At 44.6% G+C, this 21,357-nt stretch overlaps 1 protein-coding gene across 1 annotated transcript in view; it reads right to left on the minus strand.

The window, feature by feature from the left end:
* Positions 1–487: 487 nt before the first annotated feature.
* The window catches only part of skib (v-ski avian sarcoma viral oncogene homolog b), a 37,537-nt gene continuing 16,667 nt past the window's right edge, over positions 488–21,357 (minus strand). The window contains exons 2-7 of the mRNA XM_055868158.1: positions 4,427–4,540; positions 4,232–4,335; positions 3,737–3,996; positions 3,121–3,404; positions 2,751–2,981; positions 488–2,621 (exon numbers count right to left, since the gene is read on the minus strand). Of these exons, the coding sequence (XP_055724133.1) occupies positions 2,409–2,621; positions 2,751–2,981; positions 3,121–3,404; positions 3,737–3,996; positions 4,232–4,335; positions 4,427–4,540 (1,206 nt within the window). The 3' untranslated portion in view covers positions 488–2,408. The remainder of the gene's footprint in view (positions 2,622–2,750; positions 2,982–3,120; positions 3,405–3,736; positions 3,997–4,231; positions 4,336–4,426; positions 4,541–21,357) is intronic.

The following is a 21,357-nucleotide window of genomic DNA, read 5'->3' on the forward strand; positions in this document are numbered from 1 at the left end:
GACAAGGCACACCTGTTAATTGAAATGCATTCCAGGTGACTACATCATGAAGCTGGTTGAGAGAATGCCAACAGTGTGCAAAGCTGTCATCAAGGCAAAGGGTGGCTATTTTGAAGAATCTCAAATATAAAATATATTTTGATTTGTTTAACACTTTTTTGGTTACTACATCATTGCATATGTCTTCACTACGTAAACTTCCGACTTCAACTGTATTTCATAGTTTTGATGTCTTCACTACTATTCTAGAATGTAGAAAAGAGTAAAAAAAAAAAAAAAAAACTTGAATGAGCAGGTGTCTAAACTTTTGACTGGTACTGTATATAGTTTTAATTCATTTGAATTCAGGCTGAAAAACAACCGTGTGGAATAAGTCAAAGGATATGAATACTTGCTGAAGGCACAGTACATACAACTAACACAACTTGAAACGTGATAACAGTGTTACACTTTGTGACTGTAATAAAATATAAAACACACTCATGAATATGGTTGATTTGATTTTAATGGCTATTATACAGTTTTTCCAAAGAAAAAAGAAACATTGAAACAAGCGGCAAAAACAAACCCCACTTCCAAACCAAAACTACAATAAAGAGCATAAACACAATGTATATTGCTAGTACATTGTACCCAACAGGTATTCAGTGGGAGAGAAAAAACGGAACTGATACATAAGACATAAAAGTATTTTCTTCTACAATACATAAGAGGGCACCTAGGAATGAAACCCAAAGAAGGGGTAATATTTATCCTAATAGGAGCTTTAGCATTGTCTGATAAGTCGGATAAAGAGGTTGATGGTGAGAAATTGTCTTCAGGTAAAATTTTTGGTCTGGGTTTTGGGAGACACCTTACAATACATCAAATAAGATAACCATAATCCATTCTATTAAATGCCCATTGATTTCAGATGATATCGAAGGGAAACAATAATGAAACTATAATATTAACATTTCAAATATAGAGTTTCTATTGGTTTCAAGTAAGAGCCAAAATAATATTCTTATGCAAGTTAAGTGTGAAGCAAGCAAACGTATTGACAAATATCTTATTTACAATATCATCCTTGAACATTGTATTTACATAAGAGTTCATTGAATGAAAGTGTTCTATGTTCATGTTCATTTGTGAGTTGAAAAACATGAGGGAGTTAAATGCACAATGCACATTTTATTTTTAAAAAGTGCAATTCCTTTTCGTAAAGTACAAAAATATATATCCATATTTTGTATATATATGTAGAAATGTTGTTCATTGAAACTGCACATGTTGCTTTTTCAAAGAGCCCGAAAACCAGTGACTAAAAATGTATGCTTATAGTTGACAAGCAGCAAATTATTTCGGAATATAAATTATTTTACTGTACTCGATACAAAATCGGAAATACCTCAATTCACCAAAGAGAAAGCGATATCAAAGGTGTTTTATGTGGGTAACATTAGATTTACCGGGCAGAACTCCATTCTAGCATGGGCAAGCACATTTAAACATTTGTCACATAGTTTGGTTTCATACACAATATACTGTATCTCAAAAAACTCTTTTCAAAAAGACTAATTAAGTGTAAGGAATACGAATTGTAAAAAGTAGCACTTTCATAAAAGATTTAAGATGGGAACAAAAGGTGGGTGGAACTGATTCCAGGCCACACAATCCCCAATACTTCAGGCTTTAAATACAAGAACACAAATACACACGGTAGAGAAGCTGGCGCATACATGTATATGTTGGTATGTGAATGTGTAAATATGTACGTATGTGAGCGTTGCCTGAAGGATAGCAGTGCTGCTGATGCAACATGTCCTGTACATCCTCAAAAGAAAAGAGAAAACATTTGAATTAAGCAAACTGACTGATTGAAAAAAAAGCCAATAGTGGTATACTGGTGTCCGTTGTTTCCAGTGGCTTTGTAATACCTTAAAGTGTACCGAGATTCCGTGGCACTAGCAAGAGTTACACCTGCTACTGTCATTTCATGAAAACAAGCACTTCTCTTTCCCCTACATATTCAAGTAACACTATGTAGCTATATTCGTACATTTTAAATAGCTTATACCAAAATACAATCCTTGAACAGCTTCAGGGATCTGACTGAGGGCTCTAGTCACTTGCGAGGTGTCTTCCATAGACTTTCTTTCTTAGCTTCTGTAGGCTGTACAACAATGTGTATTCATGCTTCTATCCAGTTCCATTTTATAAAGGTCATATATTATTATAATAACGTCCATCATATCAGTAACCGGAAGATGTATTTTAAATTCTATGAAAACCTCGTCTTTGTCTCCCACAAACATCTTTCAATTTGGTGAATTTCGTTTCCTTAACAAGAGGCGCAGTGCATTCTGGGTCCGCCCTCTTGCATTAAGTCTCTAGTTCCAACCACACACTGTCTAGCGCACGCATCTTTAGGATCCATTGGGATGTTGTGTCTGTCTGTGTGTCTCTGCGTTAGTGTGTTGGGGGGTCATGGGGGTGTCCTGTGGGCCTCCCAGCTGAGCCTGCAGGTCCTTCACCACCCTCTCCAGGCTCTGCCGCGCCTCCCTCTCCTGCTGTAGCTCCTCTCTCAGCTGCTCTCGGTCCGCCTCCGCCTGCTGCAGCTGAACCTGCAGCTCCTCAATCTGGAAAGGTACACATCAGTCAGGATGCACATGCTGTGATTCAACTATTCTTGATTAGGTATGTGTGTATGTGATTCTTTCTGTATGATAACCTGTGTGCAGGCTATATCAGAAGGATCTTGGTCCTACCTGTGTGGAGTACTTGGCTCGCAGGCGTTCAGCCTCACAGCCTTTGTCGCAGACTCGTGTCTGTCTCTCTCTCTCCAGCTCTTTTTTCAGATGGCCACGAGACTCGTCCGCCTCCCTCATCTTCCTGTCCCACTCCATGCTCAGGCGTTCTATCTCTTTCCTCAGGTTGCGCTTGGCCTCGATGGCCTCTCGAAGACGCCCTTTCTTGGACACCCTCACAAAATCCAACTCCTGTGGGTGAAAAAAAAGAGGTGTATATTCTGTTGTGTCCTGAAGATTGTGTCACAAAAAACACATTGTACACATGAAGAAACGGTAAAAAATGTTGTGCCAAAAGGCGGCCATTTTGGATCGTGAGTGGGAGGTTTACCTGCTGAAGGCTGCGTTTGGCCTGCAGCGCTGCCCCCAGTTTCTCCTCCTGCTTCACTCTCATCTTAACAATCTCCTGCAGGAACTTCTCCCTGGCCTCCTTGGAGTCAAGACCTCCATACAGGGTCTGTCTCAGTGTGTCCAGCTCTGGACATGAAGGTGCCCCTGGTAACACCAGCCGGACTGGGCCCTCCAGGGGCCTCATGGTGGTCTGGGGCGTCAGGGTCCAGGTCATACTGGAGCAGGCAGATGGAGGGGATGCCAAGGATGGGACCGATGGTGGGTCTGAAAGACAGAAAAATAAAACAGTATGTTTATAGGGTGAAGCCTAAAAAAGTATTGGAACAGCAGTGACATCTGCTGCTGAGTAAAATCTTCTGACTTGAGACTGCCCTGTGTGCTCTGTGCTGCACAGACCAGCCACTAGATGGCACCCTCTCACAAGGATCAGGCAAACTAACCATAGCCTACTTCCAGTATGGTAAAGACTCTCATTTCCACAGAAAGTCTTACTACCGTATTAGCTCGGGTTAGGTTGCCTGTCCTTGAGTATTGGAGTGTGTCCTAGTGCCCTATTTCTCTTACAGAATGTCTGAACAATAGTGTGTCATACTCACAGTCATCATAGTCATCCACCTCAATCTCCCCGTCAGTCTCCATTTCCTCCACACCGTTGGCTGTGTTGGTGTTGATGTGAACAAGTCTGGGCACAGGCTGTGAGTCTCCACACTGTGATGCTGGTCCGGAGCTGATGTGCTGGTCTCCCCTGCCTGGAGCCTGGCTGTGGCCCACTGGGGCCTGCTCCCCACCTTGGTAGGCCAGCGGAGCTGGGGCCACATTGGGCACCACAGACGTGTCCACATTTTTGTGGTTTGATCTGTTATGATAAGAAAATCCAAGTTAGTTCAACAATATACAGTAAGACATCCTAGCAATGGGTTAAAAATGTGTTTATCATTGTTATATGATAATTCCATAGGAATGTGGTTATCATTGTTATATGATAATTCCTTAGGAATGTTACCTCAATGTGTTAAAGGCTGACAATCCATTACCGTGGTGTGGTGAAAAGGATGAGAGAAACCATGACAGCATGACTGTCTCTGACTCACCTCTCGTTGTGACTGGTAGACTTCTGCCTCTCAGCAGATGTACTTCTGGGGGACCAGGGGCGGAAGGCTGACGGCCTCTGTTTCAGCTGGACCGGTTTCAGATCCTGGAAACAGATAGGATTCTTAATGGCCCTGACCCTTAACCTTACAGCAAATCACATGTATCCCAATCAAGAGAGAACATGAGCTACAAACCTTGTTCCCTGACTTTGATAGAGATTGTAGCCAATCGGGTTGCTTCTCTTTGTCAGCAGATGGAGAGTTTATTTTCTCCAGTTTGAACTTCTTGGCTGGAACTGGGCTGTGCGGCTAAAGAGAGAAGAGAAAGAGATACGGAAGAGACTATTAATGATCACCATCTTCGTCTACCGGAGTAGTCTGTAACACACTTGTACTGCACAAGTCGTAGATAGATAGTTTAAATATCTTTACACAACGTCCCCTTCAGAGGTGTTCCATACTGTAATTGGCATCATTCACCTTGAGGTGTATTTCAGAGAAACATTCATGTGTCCAAATAGTCTCATTAATAAAAAAATCAGCTAGCGGCCCTAATCCAGTGTGTGAGGGGAACGGTAGACGTTTCTATCAGGGTGAGGTCTGGCTGTGAGCTGGGGGCTTGAGTACGGGAGGCGCCAGCAGGTACAGTGGAGCTACTCTCTGTTCTGTGTGGGAGAGAGGGCTGAGAATAGTGTTTCTGTAATCTGACGGACAACTGGAGTGAAACGTTCTGCCGGTGTCGCTGTACCTCGGCACGGACCGTAGAGTCACGCAACGTTTCGCCCAACTCGCTCCGCTGAGCAAGATTACGTTGAATTCTTTCGGCGTTTGAGTCATTTAGCAGACGCTCTTATCCAGAGCGAGTGAATACGTTTTCAGATGAAGACACGACTAGCTAACCTAACATCTCGCTCTCCTTTTCCTCACTGAGCTTCACATAGCAGCAGGTTTGGCCATGTAACAGTGATCCAGGAAGTGACGGTGTGTGCAGCTCTTCTGGCTTCAGTGGTGAGACAGAGCAATCTAGCCACTGCCCTCAGGTCTGCACTTGTCAGGATGCGCATAAGTTTACCTAGGCAGTGGGAGAGGCCTGCCCGGACCTGTGAGTTATCTTACTTATCTCACTACTATGACATTCTCCCTCAAAGAGTCCTCTTTTCAATGGATGATTCAATTGAAATCATGACTGAATATACTGTGGATGTATCATTTACATTTGAGTCATTTCGCAGATACTCTTATTCAGAGCGACTTAGAGGAGCATTTAGGGTTAAGTGCCTTGCTCAAGGGCATATCGTCAGATATTCAAACCGGCGCCCTTTCAGTTACTGGCCCAACAGTCTTAACCGCTAGGCTACCTGCCGCCCCATAAAAGTAACACAAAAGTATATACTAGACAGGTGTGAATGGAAAATATACTCCACTAAATCCTTCTGAAAGGTGTATCACTTGACATTGTAATAATGTTAAGGAGAGAAAGATAAATTGCCTTTGGTACTGACTGACACCCTTGGTGTAAATGAATCCTGTCTTACGGTTCTGATTAGCTTAGAAGCAGTGTGTGGTTCTGGCAATGTATCACAAGGGGGAGGTGTCAGTCAGTCAGGTCTCACACTGCACTGCCAGCCTCGGTCTGCCGTACGATGGCGCTCAGACTAAAACATGCCACGCAACCTTGTCATTTCTGCTGCGCCTCTGGCCCACAAAGCTACAATCAGACGAGGCCCTAGTGCAGAGGGCATGACTGTGGTTGTCTGGACACTCCTCTCATGTCTCCCTCCCTGACTCAAACATCTGTCTCCTCTCTAAGTGTCTAACCACACACACACAAACAGACACACACGCAGTTAGGCAGCAGACTGTGAGGTTAGTGCTCGGGACATTTAACCCCGACCTCCAGCTGACTCTACGATGACTCGAACACTCACCTGCCCCACTCAAGGCCAGAGTTTTTCTAAAAAGCGGAGAGTGGTCGAAACCCGGAGTCTGTAATTACTGCCATGCTGTTGTTTTCCCAACAAAGTCTGTCTGTCTGGTACTATTCCTACCCTGAGGTTTGCAGCTCCAGGAAAACGTGGAGCCCTAGACATAACAGAGTTGGAAAACAGAGCCTCCCAGACACCACAAGGGACCTGCTGGCTAAATCTGACACTGATCTCACAGGAGAGGAGCCACACGGGTTTTACTCAGCACCACATCACAGCCATAACAAGGCCACACAGACACAGCATCAGAGACATAACAGCCTCCTCCTGGATGCACACCACATCCCATGACTGCAATCCTCACTGCAATCCCCACTGCAATCCTAGCCCAAACTACCCGACATGGCCCCTCTAAGGATGGAGTGAGTGAGTGAAGGGAGAGAGAGGAGGGAAAGAGGGAGGTAGAGAAAAAGGGAGGGGGAGACTTCCTCGCAGGAGTTTGCTTTGGCCAGGGCCCCTGTGGGAACGGAGTGGTGAGTGCGAGGGAGGGGGCGGGCTGTGGGGGGGAGCGGGACCACAGAGGAAGCACTGAGCTGGAGGAATGTATACTTGAAGGCCAAGTACAGCCTCCTCTTAAAGAGTCCATTCAAGCAATGTCCTTTTCAACTCGCTATTGTAGGACATTTCTTTGAGGAGCCATAAAGGGGGGACCATTTCAAAGTAAACCTGTAGGCTAAACAGGAGCTAACAGTGCAGACATGCTTTGTCTGGAAACGACGGTCCTATAATAGTGTGGTAATACAGTGATAAGCAAATATCCACATGGCAAATCGTCCTAACACCACTATAACTGTCAACAGACACATAAACACCATCTATTCCAAGTGGACTATCTAACAGTTAGAATGGTCTTTCGCCAATAGATGCCAATTGGAGCGTGATAGAAGATGGGAATGTTGTTTTACTTCATTTGACATGATAAACAATGACTGACTGAGTTTATTGATCCATCTACAGGCCCAATCAACAAATTAGTATCATAGTCAAACGCAAACTGCTGGGTGAGAACTGCAAAATGCTAAATATACAGTGCATTCGGAAAGCATTCAGACCCCTTGACTTTTTCCAAATGTTGTTACGTTACAGCCTTCTTCTAAAATGGATGAAATTGTTAAATAACTGAAATATCACATTTACAGAAGTATTCAGACCCTTAACTCAGTACTTTGTTGAAGCATCTTTTAAACGTTTACAGCCTCAAGTCTTCTTGGGTAGGACGCTACAAGCTTGGCACACCAGTATTTGAGGAGTTTCTCCCATTTTTCTCTGCAGATCCTCTCAAGCTCTGTCAGGTTGGATGGGCGCGTCGCTGCACAGCTATTTTCAGGTCTCTCCAGAGATGTTTGATCGGATTCAGGTCCAGGCTCTGGCTGGGCCACTCAAGGACATTCAATAACTTGTCATGAAGCCACTCCTGCGTTGTCTTGGCTGTGTGCTTAGGGTCATTGTCCTGTTGGAAGGTGAACCTTCGCCCCAGTCTGAGGTCCTGAGCGCTCTGGAGCAGGTTTTCATCAAGGATCTCTCTGTACTTTGCTCCGTTCATCTTTTCCTCGATCCTGACTAGTCTTGCAGTCCCTTCCGCTGAAAAACATCCCCACAGCATGATGCTGCGATCACCATGCTTCACCGTAGGGATGGTGCCAGGTTTCCTCCAGACGTGATGCTTGGCGCTCAGGCTAAAAAGTTCAATCTTGGCTTCATCAGACCAGAGAATCTTGTTTCTCATGGTCGGAGAGTCCTTTCGGTGCCTTTTGACAAACTCCATGCGGGCTGTCATGTGCCTTTTACTGAGGATTTGCTTCCATCTGGCCACTCTACCATAAAGGCCTGATTGGTGGAGTGCTGCAGAGATGGTTGTCCTTCTGGAAGGTTCTCCCATCTCCACAGAGGAACTCTGGAGCTTTGTCAGAGTGACCATTGGGTGCTGTAGAAATGTTTTGGTACCCTTCCCCTGATCTGTGCCTCGCACAATCCTGTCTCGGAGCTCTACGAACAATTCCTTCAACCTCATGGCTTGGTTTTTGCTCTGACACGTACTGTCAACTGTGGGACGTTATATAGACAGGTGTGTGCCTTTCCAAATCATGTCCAATCAATAGAATTTACCACAGGTGGACTCCAATCAAGTTGTAGAAATATTTCAAGGATGATTAATGGAAACAGGATGCACCTGAGCTCAAAAGGCTCTGAATAGTTATGTAAATAAGGTATTATTTTGCAAAAAAATTATAAAAACCTGTTTTCGCTTTGTCATTATGGGGTATTGTGTGTAGATTGATGAGGGGGAAAAATTATTTAATACATTTTAGAATAAGGCTGTAACGTAACACAATTTAGAAAAAGTCAAGGGGTCTAAATACTTTCTGAATGCACTGTGTATCTAGGTTAAATTTAAAGTACAACGCGGGTACGATCAATTTAATTGAATCAGTCCCAGCTGCTCGTTGTTTGAATGTTTCATGTCTGTCACGCTATTGGCTGTGAAAGCAGTGCTAAAACGTCTAATCCTTTAGCATTTGCTGAAGCACAAACTAAAAACTCAAATGGAACGATCGAAAAACAAAACACAGGAGTGCACTCAGAAACGGACAAAAATAGTTTCCCCAGCTGAACTTCACCGGGCTTCCGTCACACAATACCACAGCATGCTGCATGATTGCATGGCATTAAATACACAGCAACAAGACACAACAGTTTCACATTTCAGACTCCTTCCCCCTACTAAAACCCGCACTGTAATCCCTAGATCTGAGTGTGCTTAGAAGGGCTCTGCCTCGCTCAAGGGCACACCAACTGGCAGAGCTCACCCGGGAAACAGCCTTAGTGGGACGTATGAGAGTGGGCAGAAGCCGAGATCTCTATTATAATATCCACAAGCTCATGTGTCCACCCTGGAGTCGTTGTCCCAAAGGCGGGAAGGCGGGCGACAAGCTCACGTCCAAAATAAGCCCATAGAAACGCATTGGATTTATTTTGGACAGATTTTGGCGAGAGTGGAACCTCTCGCATCCCCCCTTCCTCTCTGGCAGAGAGGTCTGAGGCAGGGCTGGGGTGGGCTGGGATGTCAGGGGGAAAGTCTATAGGCCTCTATTCAGTGCTCATGGCATCTGTGTGTAGGAAGGACAGTCCCATGATTCAGATTAAGCCTGGTGGTCACCTCCTAAATGACAGCTGGGCTGGGATTAACTGATTGGTGTCAGGCTTACATGTGCATGCACAACGCCTAAATACAATGCACTATGCTACCAAACCTCTGAGTGTCCTTTACAATTCTCCAATGTCTAGGCTACTTTCCTTCCTGATTCACACTGTCTGAGCTAAAGTGTGTCAGGGTGACACGGCTATGGAAGCGTGACAATAATAGGGGATCCTGGGAGAAGGTAACCTGAGCTGCAACAGCATGATAACACTGCGACATACGACATGGCCACGCCGTCAACGTGCCATAGAGACACAGAGAAAGGGATAAGGGCTGTCGTGAGAAGAGAACAGCACGGCAGCAAAGCGACCTTGATTTGTTTGTCCTAATTGTCTTTGGGATTTGAGACTCAGATAGGTCTGAGCTGCAGACTGGACAGACCGAGACCTGGTCTGTCCATTACATATCTGACATACTGTATCCAACAGCAGCAAGTGTGACACGTATAGCCAAGTTGGAGGATGAAAGGTTCTATCATATCCCCCAGCCTTTCCACACTCCCTAAGTGAGCTGCAGTTGACCCATCAACGCTGCCGAGTGTCTAGGTCTATAAACAGAGGAACCAGTCAGACTTCAGTATTTTATTAGGATCCCCATTAGCTGCTGCATTCGCAGCAGCTACTCTTCCTGGGGTTCACACAACACATGACAAAATACAGAGCATTAATAGACAAGAACAGCTCAAGGACTGAACTACACAAATGTAAAAACAATAGATGGGGGAAAAAAGATCACACTGACACCACGGAGAGAAGTAGAGAGAACAATTACTCTTACATCCAAATACATTCATATATCACATTTCCACGTTGATCAGGAATGAGCCGGACAACAGTGGACTCCTCTAATATCCCAGGCAGGCAACAGACAGTGTAACTAGGAGGAAGCAAATGCAATTCAGCTCAAATATAGCAACCAAAACAACATCACATGTCTGTACCCGCTTTCTCATTATGGCTAAAACAGCTGTCCTGCTAGATAAAACAGAGGGATTTGACTAAAGGAAGCGGGCTGGTTCATAATTCCACGTGCTGTAGGCCTCATCCAAACATGGCTAAAAATGACATGACAAAGATATCCTCACAGATGCCATGTTATTACTATGAGCATGTTTGGTATGGTTCTGAGTCCCAGATATCTTTGGACATGAAACGTGTTCTGTGCGTGGTGTATATTTAGACAGACATAGTGTCAAATTCCCAGAATGCCTGTTCGGAGCAGTCCATATGGACTGTGTCTGTTGCATTGGAAAATTAAACAGTACACTATTGGTTTGATGTGCTAGAACATACAGTACCGTGCTTGTGTGCAACTGAGAGCACGCGCGCGCACACACACACACGCGCGCGCGCGCGTTTATGCTTCTATTCACAGCTGCTGCAGTGCTAACCAGGAAGCCAAAGGGGATGATGGTTGGTTAATGAGATGAAGAAAGATGACCAACCCTTTATAACATTCATTTATAATACGCCATTAAGGCTCCTATAGGGCAAAAATGCACACAGTCAATGCAGACCTACTGAAAACGATGCATTGATGTTAGGATTGTGTTAGGATTCAACCCATACTATGCACGAACAACGATTTCTTAAAGCGCTACTGGCACATTTACTCCTACTTTGCAGACGATTTTAAAATCAGTCCAATATATCATATTGTATTTTATGCATATGATTAGCAGTCCAGATTAGTGAGCTCTTCTACCTATGACAATAATGCACATTCAGTCAGAGTAATATCTTTTCCATTGGTGATAATAATCCCACCCAGTTCTAGTGAGAAACTAGGCTAAATGATGCACATAAAGAACCCATCACCCCTCCCATCCCCTAACGTGTCCTGCCTGAGAACCTGCATTTCCACAGATTAGTCAATCTGGCCATTCAACATGAAAGACTGTAGCGGCAATAAGCACACAGCCACCATCATGAGCCAGTAAATCCAGTGTTGGACTGCCTAAATTTGAATCCCACAGATTAGTACTAATATCAACACGATTAAAATAGCACTGGATAACCAATCAAAAACGCATCTTTTTTTTTTACCAATGGGTAAAATAAATACTCCTCTAAGAAAACCAATGTCCCAAACCTCATGTCTCTATCATAATCCGTTCCAAAGTGATTGGTGTTTTTACCCTTGTAGGATGTCCAAAACTAGGGTGAATAATTACATCTGGTTAAAAATCGGGAAAATAGCGTGGCGTCAGCTAGGCTGGATACTATGCGAAGATTAAGATTTAAGGCTAATTGACCGTTGAACTCGTCATCTTTCTTCTCGAATCCGGAGAACATAAAACATGACATGTAGTGTTTTCATATTTTAGTATACGCTTTTCATATTAATGCGAAATCTTTTCTTTTTCGACGATTTCTCACAAAAACAAGCGTATCTCTGTGATAATAATAATATGTTCATTTGACTTTTTGCGACCCGCGGAAACAACTTTGCAGACGACCACCACAACATGTCAAATCCTCGAAAATCGCTGCGAGAAAGCGGTCGCCACTCTCTCACCAGAACTCGCCGCTTATTACCGGATGTATTAGCTTACGAAATCAAACTTCTTGGATATAATGTTTAATGATATGTTAGAGAAAGACCCCACCGAACGATTCAGAACACAAATAATCATATTTGCCTTGGTAAACTGTATTTTAATACATAAGGAAGAGGCATTTCACCACCGAAGCGTGTTTTCACCCACTCTAGGCAGAGTGGGTGGACACCCTACTGACTAACCTCTCCGCGAACCAAATAGTTACTGCTCGGAATACACAGACCATTATATCACATACCAGGTACCAGGCAATTCCATTAGGGAGTTAGAACTCCACCAAGCAGAGAGGCTACACTGGTTACACACTACAGTACAGTGTTTCAAGTGGAGGGCTGGATGATTGATGATAGGGAGACTGCTACTTAGTGGGGATTGGCCCTCTGTTGTCTGAGTGGTTGACAGGCCAAATGGACAGGCACAGAGTTAAGTGTGATAGTGGCACCCCTGTCTGACATCATCTGGCTGTTGGACTGAGGCGATGGGTTCTGCACTCACTCAAAATGAACTAAAACTCACTCTGACGACAACGGGAAAGGGACGGAGACGTTACATTGCGAGTGTCGAGTACGCCTCTTATATTGAATTTGTCTTGCCGAATTCATCACTCTTGTGTCAAGTCCCCGCTGTGAATGTTATGTGCGGACAAAGAGTCAACATGGGAAGCAACCTGCTTCCCAGAATCCATTGTGTCTGAAAAAGTCTGAAGGATTGCTTGTGCCCTACCCTCAGTCTCTATTTATCCTGCCATAATCTGGCTGTCTCCCCACCCAGTCGCCCATCGATCAGTCTAGTCTAGAGAGTAGACTCCAGAGCACTCTGCACAGATAGCTCCTGCAATTGGCCAACTGGCTGCTGGTGCAATCTATTAGATGTCCAAAATGTGCTATGCCATTTTATAGTAAATCATCGTTGTTACTGTCATCTAGCAAGTAGCTGTAATTCATCAAATGCCTGGATTAGAATTGGCCAACAAATGAAATCAACAAAATACAAATAGTAAACAGTGGTGAAACATGCGTTAGAGAAGGTAGAGAGAACAGTACTGGGACAGCTGACTTGAGGTTTGGCCTGAGCTGGTAAGCTGAGCCCCATGACCACATGGTCCCTGGCAGGCCAATGGGGAGCTGGGCAGGTGGCAGGTTTATTTGGGAGGATGAAAAAGGGGATGAATGCCAGAGAGAGGTTAAGAGGTATGAGGGGACGGGACAGGACGGGGGGATGGGGTAGAGGAGGTCATAAAAAACATGTAAGAGGGTGGGGTGAAGTTAGCGTCACTGCTCAGTGTCCCATATGATGTCATGTTTACTCCATGTGTAACTCTGTGTTGTTGTCTGTTCACACTGCTATGCTTCATCTTGGCCAGGTCGCAGTTGCAAATGAGAACTTGTTCTCAACTAGCCTACCTGGTTAAATAAAGGTGAAATAAAAAAATAAAAATAAAAATTTCACTGACACAGTGTCTGCACTGGGTACTGGGCTTGAGGTAATTGGCTGAACCAAGGTGATAAATCTTATTGAAATGTATAGAAGCCATTCAGGCTGTTCTGTTCCAGTGTCGGCTCCCCAACGGGTCCAAATACATGATATGCACTCTAGTGATGGTGGAAAAAATAGACAGTTACATATCGGTTTATTATTTATGACGATATGTATCGTATCGACAATATCGCAATATTATTTTTTGCGCTAGTTGGCTGTACCTTTACCAAAACTCCAGTATTTTTCCTCAAAGCTTGTTCTCCATCTTCTTTTTAAATAGGGAGCCAATTTGTTTAAAACACTTTTATTTCCATGACTGATCAAAACTCCTTTTCTCATGACTCTTGTCTCTCTGCAGCAGCCATATAGTGAGCATTATGTTAGGAACATCGAATCGCAATACATATAGAATCGTGATAATCACAATACATATCGTATCAGCCCAGAAGTATCGTGATAATACACTTTTGTGAGGTGCCTGGCAATTCCCTGCCCTAATGCACTCCAATGAGTTCTTAGTCTCTAATGTTGTGACTTTACAAGATGGGGCTGTATTTGTGTGATTGGCGACAGAGATGTGAGGGGGGACTTGGAAAACAGGAGCGGAATTGCTTAATTATTTTGTGCTTTGAGTATAACCTCTTAATCATTGTTTCCAGAAAACAAACAAAAGTGTGGAAGGGGTGCTAATGGCCCCATGCAGAATGACAGGAAACATTCTAAATGTGAAGGTCTCCACTTAGAGAACTAAGGAGCCCCAGCATGTGGCTGTGAGGCTGAGTGCCAGGAAAAAAATACTACTCCAAAATCACTGGGTTTATGTGTGTGTGTGTGTGTGTGTGTGTGTGTGTGTGTGTGTGTGTGTGTGTGTGTGTGTGTGTGTGTGTGTGTGTGTGTGTGTGTGTGTGTGTGTGTGTGTGTGCGTGTGTGTATGCGTGCACGTGCGTGCGAGCGCGTGCGTGTGTGTGTGTGTGCTACCAAGTAATTGCTGACCAATTTTCCAAAATACATGAAGGTTTCTAGTCTGTGTATGTCCTCCTCATTTATGCTCGACTTGCAGGATGACTTAAACGTAATAGGACAAACGCAGTGCTTCTTTGTGTGTATAGTAACATTCGACAGAGATCAAATAGCATTTCACTTGTTTCCACTTGCTCAAGGAATTGTCTCGGAGGGAAATAGGGGACAAAAACACCCACAACATCCGTTCCTCAGATGGCACATTCCATACTTAAACATTTGGCTTATCTCCCTCCTCCCCCCATTAACAGGAAGGCAAGATCTGCTTACAAGAAATGTGGGTGAGAGGGCCCGGTCTCGGAGCCTCCATAAAATAAATACGAGTGTTCTAAAATGGAAGGCTAGGGGAAGTGGGGGGAACGGACGGACCACAGCATCGCTCAATTCATAGTAATGCTTCGTCTGCTTCATGACCCTGAAAATACTTGGACATTTCTTTTTCCTGGATCATTTTATTACACTCTTCTGAATCTGGGGCCAGTGTTTTTCTCCATAGCAACCACAAAACAGTGGAGCCCAGCTAAACTCTGAGTTAACAAACAGAACTCGACAAAATCCCCATTTTCAACGCCAGGGTTTTCCCCAAGCAGAGCAGCAAACACTCCCAGACCCTGAATGAAGACAGCTTTAAAAAGCGGACTGTATGATTGCAGAAAGCATGAATAGAAACACATGTTGAGTAAACACATGCACATGGATACACTGGTACGTACTGCATATGAGATGGGGGAGGGGGGTAAATGTCGTCATATTGTTCCTGTGAGCCTCAGGTGCGTGATGTGATGTGGTGCAGTCTGCATTCAGTCTGTATTCCTGCCAACAGCACTGAACAGTAGGTCGGGGAGGGTCGGGGGCGGGAGGCAGCAGCTGGTCACTACAGCTGACCCTAGGGAACCTGGTCACTCAGACAGGCTAGCTGGAGCTTAGAGCTGCCCGGTCGGGCCTGGCCAGCAGGAGAACAGACAGGCCAGTACAGTCACAGCGTTATATAAATGTCTCCTGTCTCTCAGCTCAGCCCTGAGCCGTAGGGACACAGGCGCTTTGTGGCCTAATGCTGCCTGCAACCCAGCATGGGGATTACAGGCAACCAGCTAGGCAGGCACAGTCTGAGGAGAGGCCACGGTGTAAGTATGTCATCCCTCCACGGCCTCCCCGGGTCCTGGCCCCAAACTCTCTCGCAGCAAATCCACTCTGACCTCGTGGCTGAGCTCTGACCAGTGACCATAGACGGCTGCCAAGCGCCTGCAAACTCTATCACCACACAGCTACTACAGCTCTCACTGGTGTTAAGTACAAGGCAGAGGGAGAGAGACTGCTTGGTTTATTCTGTCGGTGATTTCTAAAAACACCCAGTTTACAATTTATTGGATTGAAAAAACATCGATACATTTTTGACTGCAAATTGAAATCTACCTTTTTGAATTTCTTAAGCCCTATTCGTTAAGCGCCCTGAATAGGAGGCGTTTTTGAAAACCGCTGTAAAAGACCGGAGAGTTTCTGTGCTGTCAGTACAGTGTTCCTCTTACTACCTAGCCATGAATCATACTCATCATTTAGCAAGCCAGCCAGCAGAGGATTTAGCTGAATGCTGATTGATGAGCAGTCAGCCTCCGTGTTCTTCTTGTCTTGACTGGTTAAGGCTGTTCCCAATGACAACAGGACAGGTCTACTACACTGTAACCCAAGACTGTAGTATGCTGGGCTGGGATTTTCAGCTGCTGCCCGGGCTGTAGGAGCAGCTGTGAGGCAGTTCATCTATTGTGTGGAGTTTTGGGACACTCACTTTTTTAGACTTTACAACACATAGTATCAAACTAAATTAATGCTTTATTTGCATGTTGGCCAAGGCCATTGCCATAATAAGCTTTTTCTTTCTTTCTTTCTTTCTTTCTTTCTTTCTTTCTTTCTTTCTTTCGTTCTTTCTTTCTTTCTGTCTGTCTGTCTGTCTGTCTGTCTCTCTCTAGTAGCGAGCAAAGAGGAGTATGCCACAGGGAGGGGAGGCCCAGCACAGGAACTCAATAATAACTTTCAGCAGTCTAGCCAAGAGGCTGGAGGCCCAGACTGCGGCTGTTCCCTCTTGCTCCTCTCCCTCCCTCCGCTGGACCCCACGCTCCTCCCTTCCACCCCCCTCTTCCTGGCCTGTGTCTGCTCCACAGGACTGATGCATTCTGCAGACAGGCCAGCGCTCTTAAAGAGACACAGGACACATTTTTCTCCCCTGATTCACTGCAGTGGATACACCCACTAACTCAGAGCAGAGCCCATTATTTCCAGACTCTTTTCTTTTCTCTCAATCTTTTGCTTGGAACTCAAGAGATCTCAACAAGACACAGAAAGTGAGGGAGAAACAGACTGAAATATGTTAAGAGGCTCTAAGTGGATCTCAGGCAGAATTATTTCACTGCAGCAGCTTGTGAGAGACCCTTTGATGCTTTTCTTTAAAAAGAAGGAGAAGGGCTTGTCGAGTGCAATCAACGGTCTTGGCCATGAAAGTGTATTTGAAGCCATTATTATGATAATCATTAGGGACAATCCAATAAACTTCATCAGACGGACCTCAAAGAGCAACTGCTGCCACCCTGGGGTTGGCTATAAGAGGTAGCTCGGCCCTCTCGTGAATCAACACAGATTACATTACTGCTGCCTGGCTATACAGGAAGAGCAGAATGTATCTCGTATTAAATGCAGTTACAGTCCACCATACAAAGTTTCACTCTGTATTAGAGGTCTTCTCGGGTCAAAATGTTGGACCCGAAGACAATCAGACCCGGACCCGAATGGACCCGATCATTTAAAAAAGGGGGGACCCGGACCTGAGAACAATCAGACCCGAACCCGAATTGACACAATGACAACCAGACCTAGACCAGACCCGATTGTACCCAAGTGACAAAAAAATTATGTTTATCAGTTATCAGCTCTTCTGGTTAACAAATAGGTATTTATATGTTGGCTAGGCCTTCTATACATTATTAGTGTAAAATGAATATGCTTTAGGCTATGCAGAGCTGTGGTTGGGTCCATTCGGGTCCACTCGGGTCTATCAGCTGATGACAATCAAGCAGGACCCAACCCGGACCCAAGGGAAAAAGTTGGACCCTGCTCGGGTCCCGGGTCTTGTCTAGGATAGACCCGTGAAGACCTCTACTATGCATCCAAAGTGGTGGGGTGAAGATCTGGCTACCACAGGAAATGCATCACTGCAGTACGGACAGAAGACACACGCAACTCATCAGACATACCCTATGCCTGCCTCAAATAGGTATGGTAGAACTTCGGTTTGAATGAGTTAAAAATGAACCGCATCAGTTTTATTAGCTAACTGTGTAAACCAGGGCACTACATATGTTGTATAAGCAGTGTGACTCTGTGGAGTGCTGTATGTAGAGATGTAAACGATCAAACATTTCATGTGGTCGAGTGAAACAAAAACCTACAAGGGTGTGCCTGCCAAACACAGTTTCATTATTTTGCTGTCAGCACTTTTCTTCTCTGGATAAACTGTGTGGGAAGTCATGGGTCTGAAAACTCAACCCATGACAGACAAGGAAAGAGGTCAACCTGCCTACTAACTAATTCAAATAACATCAATGTTGACTTAAATTTTTTCAATTTTCCTGTGAGGAGGACTGACTGGAGGACATATGTGAATTTATTTTGAAACATAAATCTGGAAATACAGGAAACCTCATCGCCATCCCATTTTTTTTTTACTAGAATAGCAGAAAGAACCAGCATCCCGACATGAACTGAATAGGTTGTGCTTCGATATAAGCCACATGTCTTGGAGGGGCTAAGGGATTGACATATCTGAGCTGCAGCGTTACAAAAGATGAAGTCTCTATGGGAGGTATCAGTACCAGAGTCAGCACAGAACCCCAGCATTCTGAAACGATAACCCCAATCTGGGAAACCAATAAGCAAAGCATCCAGCTACGGACGGGCCAAAGAGTTCCACTTCAGTCTCTTAAAGAGACATCCAGGAGCACATAACTGAGAATCTCAAGATGGTCCTCGTCTCAGAAAAATATCGATGGGAGAATCTCACCGACCCGTTTTCACGTTCAACCAAGCTGTGATTTCATCTCAGGCTGATGTTTCAAGAAAACAGCTGGACATCTATTACATTGTCTTTATGATAAAGATGACTGGACCCGGGAGCCCATAGTCTGCTGAAAGAAAGCCGTTCATTACTCAATGGAATACAGAGAGCCTTGCGAAGGTGACACATGGCCAGACAACACTAAGCCATTGAATCACCAGTGTTTACGCATCCACATCATTCTGCACCATCTGTGATACTCAGCGCTGGTGCTCTGCCTGATTTAACAAGCTAATAGCAACAGCACAATGACAAGCAACGCGCAGCGCTAAAACATTAAGCACCACAGGCACTAATGAAACAAAGTCTCTCAGGTAGAACAACATTTGGCGAAAACATTGACAGCAGCAACAAAAGACTCTCCTCTCATTTCCATTTACACTCCAGCTGACTGCAGACTCAGTTGCCACCTCCCTTCACCTTCCGACAAGGAATTGAAGAACGGAATAGAAAAAAAAGGCGATGAACTTCTGACCTGTCATACAGACTATGGAGCAAGCTCTGAAGCTTTGGGGGCAACTAGAGTCCACCATCCACTCTGTCTCTCTTCCCCTCCATGTCTCACCCTGCCGTCCTATAAAACCCTCCTGCTCCCCATTTTATGGCTGCCAGATGGTAGGGAAGCTTTCTGCCTCTGGACTTGCCTCTCCAGTCTAGTAAAACCAGTTGACCTCGGCAACATAAAAACAGGCATTTATGAAAAGGGCTTGGAACAAAACACACAAACATCCTGCCACTGAAACAATCAACACCATTTAGTCTCCCAGAAAGAGGCACAAAGGTGGAAATCTGCCTCTCGCACATGAACACTGATGGTATATGTTTCCATCAGATGTAGAGGCTACACCCAGGTACGGCTTTATATGCGAGAGGTTTTCTTTGCGTGCCTTGGGTGTGAATACAAGTCCTTGGCAGCCTCTAACGTTCTCCCTGAGAAACTGAGAAACAAAACAAACGCAAGGGTCTATATTCAGGTTGGTATCCCACAGTCCGGCTCATGGTTCACTACATTCTGTTCCAGTGCTGAGATCACCTCTCTAACAAACAAACATTCCCATCCACAATATCCACCGGGGCTAGAGGGATTTAAATGAGCAGTCTGGAGGAAATGTAGCACATTTCAGCTCTCTTAACAGTGTTTCATAAGCAGGTCATTTGATAAAGTCAAGTTTTGGTCAAAAGTTGAATTAAAAATGACAAACAAATATAGAGGAAGTCGACTAAACCGTTCCAATGTTTCTGCAACTACCTCCCCCTAACAAACAAGCTTTGGAATATGTTATACCCTCTAGTGGGTTTTCAGTCAGTGACTCTTATCACCGAGTCACATTTTAAAAAGCAGGACACAACTTCATTCCCATCCCTGGTTAGAGGCTGTGTTGAATGAAGAGCAGTCTGAGAGGGTTAAAAGAGCACGGATAACTCTATATAAAATGCCAGGTTCAATCAATGGCTTCCTTTTACTGCAAATCAACTGAAGTGATTATCTGCTCTTCCAATAACAACTGCTTTCCCCCTCCTCACCTCAGATGCCCCTCCTTCTCTCTCCTTTATTTGTTCTACCAGTTGGAAACTAGCATGTATATACTTCAATTCAACCTGACCTCCAGGCAACCCCTGGTCCTGCCCCTGCCACGGCTGCCTAAGCCATTAGAGTTGGATGTGACTTCAAGCTATTAGCGTGATAAAAGTTTACTGTCTCTCCAGCCACTCCACAAGGCTGCTGTTAAAGCGCCTGCTGGATTCTCAACTAGTCTAAGGAACATCTCTCTCACGCTATTAGCCCAAAGACATCCAGGTAGATAGTTTGTTGGGGTGGCATTTGGTCAAGACACACATATTTTAAATGAGTACAATTGGGCTCATTTCAAAACAAAAATTGATGCTGATTGCACTTAAACGTTGTTGTTTTCTACCGCAATGGTTCACAAACGCTCAAGTACCTTCCAAGAAGAAGAAAAAACGTAAAAGCGGTAAAAACACATAAACATAACACAAGTGGTTGTGGCTCTAGTCTAGCGTGATTTGACTGTATCTTGGCGTTGCTGTGTATGTATAAAGGGGGACTGAGGTGGGGGTATGTGCTGTGGTGCTGTGTTTCTCGTGTACTGTCTGAGTTGTGGGCAGCCAGGCTATATAACTGCAGCCTCAGCACTTCTCGCCATATTCTCCAGTTTCAAGCCAAGTGAGAGAACAAAGGCAGTGAGCTACACTGCTGCAGAGGGAATGAGGACAGACAGACAGACAGACAGACAGACAGACAGACAGTGGCATATAGAAGAGAAGAGGGTGCCCTCAATAACGAGCCCTGCCTGGTACAGTCAGTCTATGACAGAGTCCTCCTAGCTGTCGGACAACAGAAATAGAACTCATGCATCGGTTTTCCAGTAAGACTTCAGTTCTGCCCTGGGTGCTGGAGCTCACTGCTTACTTGATACTTTTGCAGAGCAGCACTTTTTTTTTTACACGATAAAAGGAAACTGCAGCATGCCTGGAATCTTCACCGTCACATCTTTTGATACTGCAAATGACCTTGAACATAATTATATTGGTACTAATGCGTTCACTCGACGAGACTTATCTTTTTAGAAAACTTGAGAAAACGTACATTCAAAGTCTCTAATTGCGCCGTTTGGGACTTGCCTTAGTTAGAAAGGCTGTACTGGGCAGCTGTTGGTAGATTTAATGCGTGCCTGTGTCCGTGTTGGTCCATGCCAGCCCTGCCCCATCAAGGCCCAACCCAGTACATCATGTGTTTCCACTTTACCGATAGGGTGGAAA

Source organism: Salvelinus fontinalis, chromosome 18, assembly GCF_029448725.1.
Source record: "Salvelinus fontinalis isolate EN_2023a chromosome 18, ASM2944872v1, whole genome shotgun sequence".
NCBI classification, from domain to species: Eukaryota; Metazoa; Chordata; class Actinopteri; order Salmoniformes; family Salmonidae; genus Salvelinus; species Salvelinus fontinalis.